The sequence below is a fragment of the Torulaspora globosa genome, chromosome 1 (genome assembly GCF_014133895.1).
Source record: "Torulaspora globosa chromosome 1, complete sequence".
Classification (NCBI taxonomy): domain Eukaryota; kingdom Fungi; phylum Ascomycota; class Saccharomycetes; order Saccharomycetales; family Saccharomycetaceae; genus Torulaspora; species Torulaspora globosa.
This window is the reverse complement of record NC_050727.1, coordinates 654,397-670,973: the sequence shown is the minus strand read 5'-3', so window position 1 is coordinate 670,973 and position 16,577 is coordinate 654,397. Positions and strand designations below refer to the sequence as shown.

General features: G+C 45.4%; 12 protein-coding genes across 12 annotated transcripts; 6 read left to right on the top strand and 6 right to left on the bottom strand.

The window, feature by feature from the left end:
• Positions 1-258: 258 nt before the first annotated feature.
• Positions 259-609, bottom strand: MED11 (Med11p; the record flags this gene model as incomplete). Its single annotated transcript, XM_037281330.1, has 1 exon — positions 259-609. The coding sequence occupies one exon, from the start codon at positions 607-609 to the stop codon at positions 259-261; it is 351 nt and encodes a 116-aa protein (XP_037137225.1).
• A 102-nt stretch (positions 610-711) lies between these two features.
• HG536_0A03670 (folylpolyglutamate synthase/dihydrofolate synthase family protein) lies at positions 712-2,001 on the top strand (the record flags this gene model as incomplete). The annotated part of the gene is made up of 1 exon (XM_037281329.1): positions 712-2,001. The coding sequence occupies one exon, from the start codon at positions 712-714 to the stop codon at positions 1,999-2,001; it is 1,290 nt and encodes a 429-aa protein (XP_037137224.1).
• A 58-nt stretch (positions 2,002-2,059) lies between these two features.
• On the bottom strand, positions 2,060-4,111 carry HG536_0A03660 (putative peptide hydrolase; the record flags this gene model as incomplete). The annotated part of the gene is made up of 1 exon (XM_037281328.1): positions 2,060-4,111. One exon carries the CDS (start codon positions 4,109-4,111, stop codon positions 2,060-2,062), a length of 2,052 nt encoding a protein of 683 aa, XP_037137223.1.
• A 237-nt stretch (positions 4,112-4,348) lies between these two features.
• Positions 4,349-5,782, top strand: RCI50 (Rci50p; the record flags this gene model as incomplete). The annotated part of the gene is made up of 1 exon (XM_037281327.1): positions 4,349-5,782. One exon carries the CDS (start codon positions 4,349-4,351, stop codon positions 5,780-5,782), a length of 1,434 nt encoding a protein of 477 aa, XP_037137222.1.
• A 380-nt stretch (positions 5,783-6,162) lies between these two features.
• On the top strand, positions 6,163-8,520 carry OCT1 (metalloendopeptidase; the record flags this gene model as incomplete). Its single annotated transcript, XM_037281326.1, has 1 exon — positions 6,163-8,520. The coding sequence occupies one exon, from the start codon at positions 6,163-6,165 to the stop codon at positions 8,518-8,520; it is 2,358 nt and encodes a 785-aa protein (XP_037137221.1).
• A 740-nt stretch (positions 8,521-9,260) lies between these two features.
• ASC1 (40S ribosomal protein RACK1) lies at positions 9,261-9,896 on the bottom strand (the record flags this gene model as incomplete). The annotated part of the gene is made up of 1 exon (XM_037281325.1): positions 9,261-9,896. One exon carries the CDS (start codon positions 9,894-9,896, stop codon positions 9,261-9,263), a length of 636 nt encoding a protein of 211 aa, XP_037137220.1.
• Positions 9,897-10,691: 795 nt separating this feature from the next.
• On the top strand, positions 10,692-12,794 carry APL2 (Apl2p; the record flags this gene model as incomplete). Its single annotated transcript, XM_037281324.1, has 1 exon — positions 10,692-12,794. One exon carries the CDS (start codon positions 10,692-10,694, stop codon positions 12,792-12,794), a length of 2,103 nt encoding a protein of 700 aa, XP_037137219.1.
• Positions 12,795-12,970: 176 nt separating this feature from the next.
• On the bottom strand, positions 12,971-13,294 carry CMC1 (Cmc1p; the record flags this gene model as incomplete). The annotated part of the gene is made up of 1 exon (XM_037281323.1): positions 12,971-13,294. One exon carries the CDS (start codon positions 13,292-13,294, stop codon positions 12,971-12,973), a length of 324 nt encoding a protein of 107 aa, XP_037137218.1.
• Positions 13,295-13,468: 174 nt separating this feature from the next.
• MRPL31 (mitochondrial 54S ribosomal protein mL60) lies at positions 13,469-13,864 on the top strand (the record flags this gene model as incomplete). The annotated part of the gene is made up of 1 exon (XM_037281322.1): positions 13,469-13,864. One exon carries the CDS (start codon positions 13,469-13,471, stop codon positions 13,862-13,864), a length of 396 nt encoding a protein of 131 aa, XP_037137217.1.
• Positions 13,865-13,944: 80 nt separating this feature from the next.
• On the bottom strand, positions 13,945-14,676 carry SPC24 (kinetochore-associated Ndc80 complex subunit SPC24; the record flags this gene model as incomplete). The annotated part of the gene is made up of 1 exon (XM_037281321.1): positions 13,945-14,676. One exon carries the CDS (start codon positions 14,674-14,676, stop codon positions 13,945-13,947), a length of 732 nt encoding a protein of 243 aa, XP_037137216.1.
• HSK3 (Hsk3p) lies at positions 14,660-14,929 on the top strand (the record flags this gene model as incomplete). Its single annotated transcript, XM_037281320.1, has 1 exon — positions 14,660-14,929. The coding sequence occupies one exon, from the start codon at positions 14,660-14,662 to the stop codon at positions 14,927-14,929; it is 270 nt and encodes an 89-aa protein (XP_037137215.1).
• Positions 14,930-15,039: 110 nt separating this feature from the next.
• Positions 15,040-16,542, bottom strand: CTK1 (cyclin-dependent serine/threonine protein kinase CTK1; the record flags this gene model as incomplete). The annotated part of the gene is made up of 1 exon (XM_037281319.1): positions 15,040-16,542. The coding sequence occupies one exon, from the start codon at positions 16,540-16,542 to the stop codon at positions 15,040-15,042; it is 1,503 nt and encodes a 500-aa protein (XP_037137214.1).
• Positions 16,543-16,577: the final 35 nt, after the last annotated feature.

Sequence of the window (16,577 nt, the reverse complement as noted above, 5' to 3'; positions counted from 1 at the left end):
TAGGATCTGCTTCGAGCTGGTTCGAGTCTTCCAAGCTTGGTGGCATGCTTGCGATCGTCTGTAGTCTTTCCGTAAGTGACACGACGTTTAACACACCGTGCCGGTCTATCGAGAGCCCAGGTACGCTGGGCCAAACCGCTTCCACCTCTTCAGTTAGGCTATTCGCCGCTGACGTAGCGCGATGTGGAGTTAATTGGCTTGGCTGGGGTTCCGGTTCGCTGGTGTGCTCGTACATCAACGCAGTATCACAGAATGAAGCTAATTATATGACTGCTTCTCATGCAAGAGCTCTCGAAGAATGGCTATTTGTTCCGCCATTTTATCGTCATCTTGTCCGGTAGCTTTCTTATTCACATTGATGGGCAATAACCTCGATCCCACATTCTCGTCAAGGAGCCTGATCTCCTGTCTCAGCTGGGCGGTGGCACTTTCCAAATCAGTGTAAAAGTCCTTTACATGCTGCTCGAATTGCGGCTTGAGATCGCTGTTACCTTTCTTGAGCTCACTAAACGTGAATACAATCTGTGAAGCTATCTTCAATAAGCCACATACTTTGTTATCGACTTCTGCCAGCGAGTTCAGCCTACTCTGGACATATTCAGGCTGCATTGTTCGTGATTGACGGAGTGATGAGCTTGGCAATCTTTAAAGGTAAAGTAACTTTCAATAAAAACGTTCAATTAAGGTGATGAGATACCATCTTCGAGCTAGATGCTTCAGAAAAACAATTCGATGAACATCAATCTGGGCTTATCCCGAGTCTCCAAGCTACTTAATTATCTGGGAAATCCCCATGAAAGGCTAACTGTGTTGCATGTTGCCGGTACCAATGGTAAAGGATCGGTGTGCTCATACCTGTCGTCTATTCTACAGGACAGCTCAAATCAAGTAGGTAAGTTCACTACACCGCACCTGATTGAAGTAACGGACTCGATAACAATTAACAGCAAGCCAATCTCATGGAGTGTCTATAGAAATATCAGGAATAATCTGGAGACCATTAACAACAGGCACCAATTGAACTGTACAGAATTCGAACTGCTTACTTGTACAGCATTTCAATACTTCCGCAATGTTAATTGTCAGTGGTGTGTCATCGAGGTTGGACTTGGCGGCCGTTTAGATGCTACTAATATTATTCCTGGGCATCGCAAGGTTGCTTGTGGAATTACCAAGATAAGTCTTGATCATGAGGCGTTTCTTGGCAATTCTTTGGTCAAGATCGCGCAAGAGAAGGCCGGCATCATTACAAAAGGCGTCAAATACGCTATAGTGGACGGATCGAACGAGCAGACCGTCATTCAGACCGTTGAAGATAAATGCAGAGAAATGGACTGTCAGCTTACTATTACGGACCCTGATTGTGGGACAACTCATATTGATACGAAATCATGGGGGCGCTTAGTGTTTGAGAAGATGCCGTTGAATGGACATTATCAAATATGCAATCTCAGGGTTGCCCTCGCTATCATAGATGGCATACAGCAGCGCAAAATGGCCAACATATCAATTGATGCCATCATTAAAAGGCTGCAGAATGTCGAATGGCCCGGCAGGCTTCAGAACCTTAACTTTTGTTATGATCCCATACAAAAGTCTACTATCCCAGTTCTATTGGATGGGGCCCATAATGGAAGTGCTGCAATCGAGCTGGCCAAATTTTTGCGAAATCAGTTTGGTGACCAGCCACTAACCTTCATCGTTTCTGTGACCAGCGGCAAGGACCTCCAGCCATTGTTTGGCTCACTGCTGCGCCCGCACGATAGAGTAATAGTAACTGAATATGGTCGTGTGGATGGTATGCCCTGGATCAGTCCAATGGCCGCATCCGAGCTTTCGCTGCACATCAAAGAAAACTATACGCCCAAAGTTGAAGTTCAGAATGATGTTGTGTCTTGCATCATGAGGGGCCAGCAAATAAGAGCACCAATAGTGATCTGCGGCTCTTTATACCTATGTGGTGACGTGCTGCGATTGCATCAGGAAAACCTCGGTCAATGAAAACTGGTAAACCTTTCAAGTATTTATTTAAATAAACCTATTCATAAAAGCACCTAAATCATGTATGCTGTTTCCTTGTCCTACCGCCTTTTTTGCCAGCTTCAGAAGCAGTCATGCTGCCCCATCTTGCAGAATGCTCACCGGTGTCGCCCTTGCCAAAGTTGCCGCGTCCTTTGTGACCAGACGTCTCTTCTCCTTCTCCTTCTTCTTCTTCACCAGCACCACCAGTATTGCCGCTGCGAGAGCTCTTTCTACCGCCTTTTTTGCCAGCTTCAGAAGCAGTCATACTACCCCATCTTGCAGAATGCTCACCGGTGTCGCCCTTCCCATAATTGCCGGATCCTTTACGACCAGATGCCTCTTCTTCCCCTTCTTCTCCTTCAGCACCGCCAGTATTGCCGCTGCGAGAGCTCTTCCTACCGCCTTTTCTTCCAGCTTCAGAAGCAGTCATACTACCCCATCTTGCAGAATGCTCACCGGTGTCGCCCTTCCCATAATTGCCGGATCCTTTACGACCAGATGCCTCTTCTTCCCCTTCTTCTCCTTCAGCACCGCCAGTATTGCCGCTGCGAGAGCTCTTCCTACCGCCTTTTCTTCCAGCTTCAGAAGCAGTCATACTACCCCATCTTGAAGACTGCTCACCGGTGTCGCCCTTGCCAAAGTTCCCGCGTCCTCTGCGACCAGACGTGTCTTCTTCTTCTCCTTCCTCTTCTTCTTGTGCGCCTCTAGTATTGCCGCGGCGAGAGCTTCTAGTACCACCCTTTCTGCCAGCTTCAGATGCAGTCATGCTACCCCATTTTGAGGAGCTTTCGCCCGTGTCTCCCTTTGCGGTAGCTGAAGTTTTGTTCTTTCTCGAACGCTGCTCTTTCCTAACATCAGCTTTGGAAAGGTTTCCCTCCTCCGCTCTCGCTGTATCTTCATTCTTAACTCTCTCACCTATTGACTCACCAGCAGCCCTATCCTCCTCTTTCTCTCCTTCTTGCACAACTTCATAATCTGATCCAGCTTCGTTGTCATCTCCTCCTTCCACATACTCTTCATCATCCTCACCGGCAACATTCTCTAGGTCTCCCTCTTCTACTTCTTCGTCTTCACTCTGTTTCAAGTACTCTTCTTCCAAATCTACGTCTTCTTCATCCCTCACAAAGGCCTCCTCGATCTCCTCAGCATTCTCGCCCGCTACCGCTGTTTCCGGGATCTCGAGATCTTCTTCCTGATCGGGGCCCACCATCCGCCCTCTCCGTTCCTTCTTAACATCATAACCTCCACCTATTTTCCCTGACAAACCTTTGCCTGACTCCGGTTCTTTTGCCTCAGCCTTAAAACGCTTGGTTTCAGGCTCCCCCTCGGCTGCGCCGCCATGCTCTTCTTCCTCTGGGAAACGCTCAAGATTGAACTTGCCACTGTCTTCTTTGAAAATTGGCTTAACCATAGACTCTGAGCTACTGCCCACCTTGTTAACTTCCTCGCTCACTTGGTACACTGACAGCATCTTGTCGTCATAATTGGCAGCCAAAAGCTCGTCGAGCTCCTCCTGCGTCCAATCTGTCTTATCTGGGTTCATCCAGGTCTCCCATGCTTCTGAACCAGGCTCAAGCAGAACGGGCATTCGGGTATGCAACCAGGTCAATTCTTTGGGAGCCTTCGCAGTAATGACCGCGTAAGTCCACAGGTCTTCGCTCTCCAAATAGTCGTACAAACCAGCAACAAATGCCAGCTTGCCGTCGCTCCTCACAACATAGTAGGGTATTTTCTTCTTCCCTTTCGTCACCCACTCGTAGTATCCATTCAATGGGATCACACACCGCTTATTCTTGCAGCATTGGGCCCACATCCTACTTTCCAAAAGGTTTTCGACTCTCGCATTGAACGTCTTGTAAGTCTTGAAGTCCTTCACGCTCTTGGTCCAATGTGGTATGAGTCCCCACTTCATATATCTCAATTCATGGTCCTTAGCACGGTAAACAGCTCCATCGGAAGTAGGTGCAACGTTGTAAGACCGATCGTGGTGCTCACCCTTGGCCAATTGAGGAGTCACTGGTAGATGTTGGCTCTGGAAATGCGAGGGAAGCTCCTCGCTACTGTAAGCAATTGCGTATCTGCCACACATTATGAATCGCTGAGTTCGTTGTCAGCCAGTTGAAGATATCTCTGGGACACAAAATAAAATCTAATCCGCCTCATATACCTTGATTTATGTGTTGCGATGAGCCCTTTTTATCCCTTTGTCGTTGTGAAAAGTTCTAAGCAATTAAGCAAAAGTAAAGTACTCTAACGATTGCTTACTATAAGAAACAGTTAGTCGGGAAAGCAGAGCTGATTAGCTGGTTGACAGGAGCAATCTATAATGATTAGGGTATCCCGGAAATTGCTATTATCGAATTGCTCTCTTACACGGCTGAGAGGTATCCAAGCGAGAGGTCTGCGTTGCAGCGCTGCCATGAGAAATGCCAGAAACGGCGGGAATATCTATACGTATCAGCAGATATCACAAAGGAACGATCGTATCCAAAAGATAGTGTTGTCGTTGCTGGGATTTTCAGCGTTTAGCTACGGCGTTTGGCACTTTTACTGGCCACATCACACGTTTCCGAAGCCAGTGGCTCAAATCTTGAGAAAGGGACTTTGGGCGGAGTCTGATAAGGAGCAATTCGATTATCAAAAGGCTTTAAAGTTTTATATCGAGGCATTGGACAAATGTCAGGAGTTAAAAGTCGATCCGATTAGCGATGAATATACGGGCATCGAGCTTAAAGTGGCCGAAATGTATGAAAAATTGGGAATGCTTGACGAAGCTAGCGGCGTGTACCTAGAACTACTGTACCGTTATTTTGACGCGTTGAACACCGAAGGTAAGATACCGGAGGATAAGCGGCCAGAACTGATCAGGAGGGATTTACGGATTTTGATCAAGTCGCTCGAAACCAATAAGGACGTTAGCACTGGGAAGAGAAATCTTCTTGCACACTTGCTAATGGCTCAGGAAGAAGTGTTGAGCAGATCGCAGGAATTAAAGCAGTTTTTTGAACGTAGGAAGGAGAAGGCCAAAATTATCTTCCAAGGCAAAGCATTGGATGCTTCCGATTTCAAGACTTTTGTAAACGAGGAAAACTTGAAGCTGGATGATGAAGGTTACATGATCTTGGACCTGCAAAAAGATAGTAGTGCTTGGGAGCCATTCAAAGAAGAGTTTTTTACCGCTCGAGACCTGTACACGGCCTTCTGTTTATCATCAAAGGACATTGCGGCTGCTTTAAGCTGTAAAATGACCACTGTTGAGTGGATGGTCATGGCAGATATGCCGCCGGGCCAAATTCTGCTTTCGCAAGCCAATTTGGGATCCTTGCTTTACTTGCAAGGCGAAAAGTTTGAAGCTGAAATATTCGAACTGGAGGGCAAGCGCGATAAAGATCCGTCGCTGCGGTCGGATGAACCGATGATCAAAGCGTTGAGGCATCTTCATAGAAATCGTGATACCTGCTTGCAGATGGCGACCCAATGCTACGACAGTGTGATCCAGTTTGCCAAAAAGAATAATAAACTGAGATTTAACATGAAAGACCAATTGGATCCCTCGGTCTCGCAGGCCATTGCCTTGTCAACCTATGGGATGGGTGTGTTGAATTTGCATCAAGGGGTGTTAGCTAAAGCTGAAAAGCTCCTCAAGGATTCCATCTCGATGGCAAAGGAGATCGATTTCCAAGAGTTGCTCAACGAAGCTAGAAATGAGCTCGATAAAGCAGAAACCCTTAGGTTGGAAACAGGGAAACAGGAGAGATAAAGAGGCCCAATGGGTCTTTTGCCCTATGCTGAAGCATTTTTCATCTCCAACTCAATCGAAGGCTATAAACGTCCTCGATGCTCTTAAGCGCAGCTACAAGGTCGCGCTAAAACTATCCTACATGGACACTGGGAGTTCGCCATATGTACATATATGTTTGCTGCAGTATACTGAGCCGCTGGAATATTGTATAGACATCTGTACAGTCTTAGTCATGAAGTTCATATCATGTTCTTCAACTAACTCTTTAACGCTGGTTCCATCTCGCTTGTTCAAGCGTCAGATAGTCTTCACCAGAAAACCTTTCATAACTGAAAGACGCCTCTGGTGTATATGTTCTGGATGCCAGCTAGAGAGATCGGCACAGCAGTTCATCGGCAATGTTGAAGACAACCTTTTTGAACCGGAATTTGACAGCAAGGGTCTTGTCCTTTACCAATATCAGAGGTGTCAAAAGATATGCTACTGAAGCTACCCAATTTTCCACAGCGAAAGCCTCAGAGGATTTGAACGTTGGTAATCTACGAAGAGCATTTAACGATGTTGATTATTGGCATGAAATTAACAAGCGCAACTTTTCTGTGAGTGAAGATGACAGTCCCTTCTCGAACTTTGGCATTGAAGCAAAGCTACAAACAGGATTGTTCAGAAATCCGTTTCTAACATCTGCAGATGGACTGAGGAAATTTAGCCATCACTCGTTATCTCAAGCCCAGGAACTGCTTAATGACATGAAGAGCGATAAGTCTCTTGAGGAGCTGATAACATATATTATGAAACTTGATAGACTCAGTGATACTTTATGCCGTGTTATAGATTTGTGCGAATTCATACGGTCATCCCATCCAGATAATGCTTTTGTTGAAGCGGCTCAGGCATGCCATGAAGAGATGTTTGAATTTATGAACACATTAAACACAGATGTGGAGCTTTGCGACACTTTAAGACAAGTGCTAAATGACTCCAGAATTACAGACAGACTTTCAGAGGAGGAAATTAAAGTCGGCAGGATCTTGCTCGAAGACTTCGAGAAATCTGGAATATATATGAATCCGGAAGTCAGGGACCAGTTTATTGCGTTTTCGCAGGAAATTAGCCTTGTTGGTCAAGACTTTATCAATAATACCAACTACGTGCGGTCCAATTTTATCAAAATAAAGTGCGAGGACTTAGAAAATAGTGGAATAAGTAAGTTGATTCTTAATCAGCTTTCAAAGGATGTTAGAGGTAAACATTTCAAAATACCGACCCATGGCTATCTAGCCTACTCCATATTGCGAAATTGCCCTGATGAGGAGGTAAGAATGAAGGTTTGGTCCGCTATGCACAGCTGCTCGGATGAACAGATTCGCAGGCTAGATCAGTTAGTTCGCTTGAGGGCTGCCCTGGCAAAATTAATGGGATGCGATAGTTTTGCAGAATACCAGTTGAAGGGCAAAATGGCCAAGACTCCTCATCAAGTTCGTGGTTTTATGACTGCTCTATTGAGCTACATGCTTCCGAAAACCATTCAAGAGCTTAAGTACATTTTTGATCTGAAATGCAAGTACCAACAAATTCCAAGTTCAGAAAATCCAAGTGATGCGGAGATTGCGCAGGTTGTCCGCCCGTGGGACCGCGACTTCTATAGTTCCATCCATTCGGTCCAGCAGCGCCGTGCAACGTCTGACAGCGAACAGATTAGCTCTTATTTTACTCTGGGAAACGTCATCCAGGGTTTGTCGGATTTGTTTGACAGCATATATGGCATAAGGTTGGAGATTGAGGTCACAAAAACTGGTGAGACCTTTTCACCGGAAGTAAGGAGGCTAAACGTCGTATCTGAGCAAGAGGGTATCATTGGCGTTATCTATTGCGACCTTCTTGAACGCTCGGGTAAAACGTCCAATCCATCACATTTTACTGTGTGTTGTTCGAGGGAGATTTATCCTGGTGAGACTGATTTCTCCACAATTCAAACAGGTGTCAACAGTCAGGGAATCCAGTTTCAACTGCCTGTGATATGTTTAGTTTGCAATTTTTCTACTTCGACCAATCCTTCTGGAAAGCCTATTTGCTTATTACACTTGAATGAAGTTGAAACTTTATTCCACGAGATGGGCCATGCAATGCATTCCATGCTGGGCAGAACTAGACTACAGAATATCAGTGGAACACGCTGTGCAACGGATTTTGTTGAGTTGCCAAGTATTTTGATGGAGCATTTCGCTCGTGACGCAAGGGTTCTGAAGAGAATTGGGAAGCATCATATAACAGGTCAGCCTATCCCTGAAAGCTTGCTGGAAAACTACCTGCAAGAGATTAAATTTATGCAGCATTGCGAAACTTTTTCCCAAGCGAAGATGGCAATGTTAGATCAAGAGCTTCACAGTCAAAGGGTTATAGAAGAGTTTGAACGTTTAGACGTCGTTGCCATTTACCAACAACTTGAGAGGAAATTGCAGGTTTTGGTTGATGACAAAAGTAACTGGTGTGGTAAATTCGGGCACTTATTTGGATATGGCGCAACATATTACAGTTATTTATTTGACAGGGCAATCGCTTCGAAAATATGGGACTCACTGTTCGCGCACGACCCGTTTAGCCGTTCGAGTGGTAAGAAGTTCAGAGATCAAGTCCTCAAATGGGGCGGTTCTAAGGATCCATGGAAATGCATCGCCGATGTATTAGACAAGCCAGAACTTGCCGAAGGCGGTACAGAAGCGATGAAATTTATTGGCCAATCTGAAGACCTATAGTAATGACAATAACAATGAGCAAAGATTGATAGCTGTACATAGAAACATTCCGTTGAACCGCCATCCTTCCATATTGCATCGTATTATACATATTAATTAACCCAAGAGTAGCTAAAACTCATCGAAAAATGGCAATTTCTTCCGATTCGACTACTGAATGGGAGTCTTTATATTTGACCGAACTAAATAAAAAATCAATTGGGATAGATCACATTAGTTAGCGGTCATGACTTGCCAAACTCTGATGACGTTGTCGGTGTAACCAGCGAACAAAGTTTGACCGTCAGCGGACCAAGCCAAGGAAACAGCGTGTGGCTCAGCAGCCTTGGTGTAACCAGCAAATTCTGGCTTCAACTCATCGACCAAAGATTTTGGATCCAAGCAGAAGATCTTGATACCGGAAGCGGTGGCGGCACTCAACCAGTATCTGTTTGGAGAGAAAGCTAGGGCGAAGACTTCGTCCTGAGCACTCAAGGTGTACATAGCAGACTTGTCAGCCAAGTTCCACAACATGATCTCACCATCCTTACCAGCAGAAGCGATCAAAGATCCGTCTGGGGAAGCAGTAACGGTGTTAACGTAGTTGTTGTGACCAATGAAGTCAGCCTCGATTTGGAATTGGTTAACGTTCCAGGCCTGTACGATTTGTTAGTAATTGGAGAATTGGCAAATCCAAAAAGCAAAATGCGGTGTCTCTTTTCATCAGAGATCTTGGTGATTATGATATGTCTCATTCAAGGCTATAGCCCTGTCCGAAGTAGCAAATATCTTGAATACATCATTTGAAAGGGAAGACAACGCACCATTTTGCACAAAAGAAAAATAAAAGATAAACATACCTTAACCATCTTGTCCATACCAGCAGAGATAACGGTGACGGTGTCATCGTTAACATCTTCGGTTGGGACAATTCTAACTTGGGAAACCCAGTCGTTGTGACCCAACATGGTAGCCAAACATTGACCCTTGATAGTCCAGACCTTGACGGTCTTGTCACGGGAACCGGAGATGATCATAGAGGCCTTTCTGTCAATGGCAACAGACATGACATCGGACTTGTGACCGACAAATCTTTGGTAAGTTTCACCGGTGGCAACGTCCCACAATCTCAAAGTCTTATCCCAAGAAGCAGACAAAGCGTAAGCACCGTCAGCAGTCAAAGCACAGTCTTGGACGATGTGGCTGTGACCCTTGAAAGATCTAACTGGGACACCGTATTGTTGGTCATCACCAGTCAATTTCCATGAGATCAAAGTTTTGTCACGGGAAGCGGACAACAACAAGTTTGGTTGACCAGCGGAAGTGGCCAAAGAAGTGACCCAACCGTTGTGACCTTCCAAGGTACCTCTCAAAACTAGAACTTCAGCGTTAGACATTTTGGTGCTTGACTACCGATTTTGCAGCTTGCTCAGTACAAACTAAGTGAGGGTCATTATATAAGAAAAATCCAAAGAGAGACTTCCCAGTGTGCATCTTGCAGATACATCCACCGTCTGGACGATGAGTTCGCAACAGTTTGTCAACTGCGTCCCTCGACTGAATTTTCATCAACTGTTCCAGGCATTACGCCTGGTGGTGCAGAGGTTTTCCGTCTTTAAGCGCGAACATTGCGGAACGAGACTGCCCAATCTTTCGGAACATCCTCGCACCACACTATCCGGGACTTTGCATTTTGAAAAAAAATATAATCAACAGCATTCGGAACGTCACGGCGCGCTCGACGAGGCGTCTTGAAAAACTTAAAGATGCAATCAGTCTAGAGAATAGACAAGCTTAATATCATCAGCAAAGACATGCAATAAAGCTGCAAAGGACTGGGAATGGATCTTGAAAAGCTCAGGTAACCGTTTTCTAAGTAAATCAGCAACTAGTTAGCTCCGTCTAGTTTTTTTTGTCCTTTTCCAACCAGAACTGGTGGCTACAATCCTTTATATTCCAAAAGGTCAAGAAATGAACTGACTGATTGAGAATTTTTGATTATAGCTCTCCAATATCAATGAATTCAGTTTCTTGATTTACTGTCATTCTTAATTATGACTGTCCGTGTAAGGCGATGTATCAACTAAGGTTAGTAACGTATTGATCAAACATAGGTAAAAGCCATAGTAGATCAGCAAGTGCTGCCAGTGTAGTGATTGGTTTGTACGTTGCAGTGTGGGGTTTGATTAGTTATGCCACCTTTAGATAAAAAGATCAAAAAGTTCCTGAAGAACTCGATTAGAGTGGCTCCGAAAATCTCTAATAAAGGCGAACTGGCGGAATTAAGGGCAGGACTAGTGTCGCAATATCCTCAGACCCGTAAGGATGCCATCAAGAAGACTATCCAGCAGATGACTTTGGGTAAGGACGTTTCGTCTTTGTTCCCGGATGTTCTCAAGAATATGGCAACCAACGACGTGGAACAAAAGAAGCTCGTTTATTTGTACGTTATGAATTATGCTGAGACGCATCCAGAGCTTTGCATCTTGGCTGTGAATACGTTTGTCACAGATGCCCAGGATCCCAACCCTTTGATCCGCTGCATGTCGATCAGGACGATGTCGATGATCCGGGTGGATAAAATACTTGATTATGTGGAAAGCCCGTTACGCCGTACCCTTCAGGATGACAATCCGTATGTGAGAAAGACTGCTGTTATTTGTGTGGCAAAGCTTTTTCAGTTAGACAGAGAGCTCTGTATCGAGCTCGGAGTGCTAGAAGATCTAAAGGCGTCTCTCGACGACTCGAACCCTATGGTGGTTGCCAATGCGACCGCGGCACTCACCGAAATCAACACAATGGATCCAAGTGCCATCGATTTAACCGAGCTGATTAACTCCCACGTTTCACAGTTTCTGCTGGCGCTGAATGAATGCACGGAATGGGCAAGGATAACCATTTTAGACGCCTTGGCGGGCTATGATTCCAAAGACTCCCTGGAGGCACAGGATATCATCGATCGTGTATCAGCCCACCTTCAGCACGTTAATCCAGCAGTTGTTTTGGCTACCATACAGGTCGTAATCAAGAACTATCCGCGTACTCAGCAGCAGCAAACTAACAAAGCTATCATGAACAGACTCTCTTCGGCGTTAGTGTCTATCATGTCCACTCCACCGGAAATGCAATACATTGCCTTGAGAAATATAAGGATAATCCTGGAAAAGTATCCAGAACTGCTTACAAAGGAGCTGAGAATCTTCTACGTTAAGTTTAACGATCCATTGTATGTCAAGCTAGAGAAGATAGATATTCTAGTAAGGTTAGTGGACCCAACGAATTTGAAACAATGCAATTTGTTGCTGGCTGAACTAAAAGAATACTCTATGGAATTTGAACCTGAGTTTGTTTCTCGGGCAATTCAGGGTTTAGCGCAGTTGGGTATCAAGTACTCGGATCAGAAATTTGTTCTCAAAACTTTAGACATTCTATTGGAGCTTCTCGAAAGGCATGAAAACCTGAAAGACGATTGTTGCGTGGCGATTTGTGATCTCTTAAGGCACAGCTGTGGAGACAAAGAGATGGTTGAAAACGTTTGCTCCGTACTAAGCTCTTGGGAGAGCCCTGAATCTGCCATGACATCTGACTCTGCTAAGTGTAACTATGTGTGGTTAATGGGCCAGTATCCGGATCAGTTTACTAATCTACAGAGCAAATTCGAAGGATTTGTTCAAGAATTCGCGCAGGAAGAGCAGCTGACCCAGGTTTCCATACTAATGACAGCAGTGAGGCTACATACCAGGTTGCCTGGTGCGATTCTTCAGAGTGTGCTGGAGCTAGCGACAACTTCTATTCATGAGCTGGATGTTAGAGACATGGCCATGATATATTGGAGATGTCTATCGTTGCCTGATTCCGAGAAGTTGATACAGGAACTGTGCTCGTCGGTTGCGCCTCAGATCCAAAGCACCCTCGATTCCTTTTCTCCTGAACTTCTGGAGAAGTTGCTAACAGAGCTTTCCACGATAGGCTCCATCCTCTTCAAGCCACAATCAGAGAGGACGTCGAATTATGTACAGCGACAGAGGGTCGTCAAGGGCAAGAAACTACATGAGCTGGAGGACATGGCCAAGAACGAGATTGCCAATAACTTCAATGATGATGTACTGCTTGATTTCGGCGGCGAGGAATCAACTGGGCGAGTATCCGGGAGCAAAGAGACGCTTGACGACCTGGATGACCTATTCAACTTCAGTTCTGACACCGTAAGCGAAGGTCTGAAAAGTCTAAGCGTGCGATCGCAACCGGCGCCCAAGCAAACGCCGAACACTCAGGACCTCTTGGACATCTTTTGATTCCAAAACAAAGCCCGCGTACTCGCGTGGCAGCCGCCAAGATATAGCAGGACCATCTCCAGTACTTTCTTCAACTCACTCTGCTTTAAAAAGTACCCGCATATATACATCCTAATCTACGTGTTATTACAAGAAAACGTCCCTATATAGCCATTCACAGAGCATTTAATTTCACCTCATTTGTCCCTGTTCTTACGTACTTGCTCCTCCAATGCTGCAATCTTCCTCTGTATAATCAGGTCCCTCTGTTCATCCAGATATTTCGCATCCACTTGGTAAAACAGCATACATTCCACCATCTTGTCCCGTTGAGCGTCACACGCAGGAAACACCTTGATCCCGTTCGCCTTGGCACAATTGGCCATTGCCTGTACGTATTCATCGCACTCATTGTATGCAAACTTCTTCAAGTTTTGGCGGGCCTCCTTCTCCTCCCTAGGTGACAGCACCCAAATGGGTAACCTAGCGCCGCGTTTTGCAGGTTGTTGTCCCTCACTCATAGTAATTCAGCACCTGAAAGAACAGATCCAATACGCCAGCTTTGGGATTCGAGTTCTACCTCGCCTTTCAGTGACTAAACGGGGCAGGTTAGGCCGGTTCCTTCTTGGGCGAAGATAGTAAAAAACTTCAGCTAACAGACACTATAAAAGCCCAAAGTCCCGATAGAATCGAGCATGTTTGGTCCTTTCAAAGCGTCCAATTCGCTACTTGGTGGGCTACTATGGAAAGTTCCATGGAGGATGTCTTCACACCAGAAGCAAAGAGTCAGACATAGGCTAAGAGACGTCGACGAAGTGCTCAAGCAGGTGAACCTGGGATTGCACGTCCAACGAAGCCAAGAGAAGGGGGTAGCGTATCAAGATGCTTTGGCCATGACCAAGAAGTTCAAACCACGGATAAAGTCGTTGCGTCTGCTCAACAAATCGTCATTCTTCCCCAAAGAAAACCAGATGTCGTCGAAGGATAAGTACACTGTGTTCGATAGGAAGTCCAAGGACTACAGAAAAGGTGTCCACAAGGTACCTAAATGGACAAAACTGTCTCTGAGAAGGAACCCGAAGTTTTTCTGAGCCTTTCACGGGTATGGCATTTTCTCCTGTATATAATGTTACAACACGACCTGCATTCATAGGTCGGTGACTGGAACCGGTCATCGGTTTGCCTTGATTCTATCCCAGATGTACTTTGTCCTGAAGAAATCGCTGAGATCGTTGTCCAAGGGCAGCGTGTCGATCTCCGAGTTATCTTTCTCGATGAAGACCTGGCCGTTTGCATCGTCGATCACCAGGCCTAACGATCTGTATAATTTCAGCTTAAGAATGTTAGCTCTCGCTACAGTGTCCCGTAGGATATCCTTCCGCTCTTCGTCATCTATCAGCTCGCCAGAAGGCTGTTCAGATGCAGTTGTAGATGATCGTTGTCCCTTGACCAGTGTAACGATCCGTTCGTCCAGCTCACTTCGCAGCTGGACTACTGATTGTTCTAGTTCATCCAGCTGCTTGACGAAGCTAAGCAGATCATTCTTCCCCATCAGGTCCTGCGATTCATCCTTCACTTGCGCCAACTCGTTCACAAGAACGCCAATCCTGGTCTCCTTCGACTTCAGTTGCAGTTCCAAGTTGGAAATCTCCATCTTGCTTCTTCGTAGCTCTTCTTGCGATTTGGCCTTGATTTGACTAGCCTTCTCATCAATGGCTGCTAGCGATTCTACATCCTGCTCGATGATAAAGTTCTCACGTACTTGTCGAAGGAGATCTGCCGGATTCTCCAGTAAATTATTGTTAGACATGGATTCTAGCTTCGGCCTCCTAGGCTGTTGTGATGTCTTGTTGGAGCGATGATACCCATCCTTTGTATTATACGCGATGAACTTGATCAACATGGGAAGCCATCATGAACAAAGCAACCACTTGCCAAGCATGTCTAATCCCAACAAAGAGCGTCAGTATGCTCATATGGCTCATCAGTTGCAGTTGCTGCAGTCAAATCTGGTGAAGACCACCGAGCAGCTCGATATCATGTCACAACAGTGCAATAAGAACCTGGTAGGCCAATTGGGTAAAGTGCATGCAACCTGGTTCATTGGAAGCAATAGATATTTTGAGGAAGAAATGTTAGGTAAGCAGAAGAAATGATTGGTATTGGTAATATTAAGAGGGTTTATAAAAGGTGGTATTTACTTCTATAGCACTGAAAAACTAATGCAGTGTATACAACAATTCATGCTTTTCGCAGAGCTTTTTACTCAGGTCTGTTCCTTTTGAAGTTTGGCGCGCTTCTGCTTTCTTGCTAGCTTAACTTCATACTCATGACAACCCTCATGACCTTCCAGAATTAGTGGTTCGGGTTTTGGTAATTCTTTGAAGTAATCGCTTTGTAACGCTTGTGCAGCGGTGAGTCTTTTGCCTTGATCGTACGACAGTAATCCTTCAGATAATCGGATGCATGCTTGTGATGGAATGATCGATGAGAATTTCTCCTGAAAGACGTTTGGAAACTTGTTCGTCTGCTGAGGCATCACCATAAAGAACCATGGCATGTCGAATAGATTTGGCCAGCGGTCTGTGTTCGGAGTTCCCATAATCTTGAATATTGCGTCTAACTGTTCCAGCTCGTTCTGGCCTTGGAAAATGGCTGACTTGTTAAAAAGTTCCACCAGCACGCAACCGCAACCCCACATATCTACTTCAGGGCCGTAATTCGTGGTTCCTAGCAAAAGTTCCGGAGGCCTGTACCACAGCGTTATAACACGGTTCGTATAGTCGTTATCTGCTTTTATCTTTCTCGCGAGTCCAAAATCTGTAATCCTTAAATGTCCTTTATTATCTATGAGAATGTTCGATCCCTTGATGTCACGATGGAGGATCCCGCTGTTGTGTAGGTAATCCATGCCGCGGAGAAGCTGTTCGAAGATGTGTTTACATTGGGCTGCATTTATCACGATTTGCTTGTTCATCAGCAGGCCGCTTAAGTCATTATCTGCGTAGTCGAAGATCATATAGACCGTCTTCTGCGACTCAACCATGATCTCGGTCAATGTGGAAACGTTCGGGTGGTCAAAGCTCTGCAGAAGTTTGATCTCACGGATGGACGTTATCGGAAAGCCTTCTCTTTCGCCTTCCAACCTGAGCCTTTTGAGTGCTACCATTCTTCCCGTCACGGTGTTGCGGGCTTTGAAAACCTTACCATACGTGCCCTCTCCGACTTGTATAATCCTATCGTAGACGGAGCTCTCCCTGGTCTCTGTTATAAGCGACGGAGGCGGTATTCTGCTTTGTTCCACCTTCTGTCTCATGCTGATCGCACTCTTGCCGTCGTTATATCTCGACATCGATACTTTTGGACCCTTGGGTAATTGCGAAAGAAACTTATCCTTTCTGCCATTTTCAGTTGTATGTGCGCTGTCATTATGATTAGTTGTCCATACCTGACTCCTCGGCTCATTCTTATATGCTGTCTTTGGATTGGGATTGTTATATCGGGAACCTTCATACCGTGAGGTTTGCCTTGCAGCGTTATAGCGCGAGTTAAAGCCGTTATGAGTGGATGCATTTGAAGCTGGATGTGGTGGGAGAGGGGTAATAGGACGGTTATCAGCACGTAGCCTCTTTGGAGCTGGTCTCGATGGCGGTGGATTACCAACTCGTCTTTTGAAACTCGGACGATCTATCAAGAGCTTTCTGTTAGTAAAAGAGCTTCTTTCATTACGTTGCATAGAGTTTAACCACATACTATTATTGTAAGGCATAATGTTCGTCAGTATGGTGAGTTGAATGGATGTCT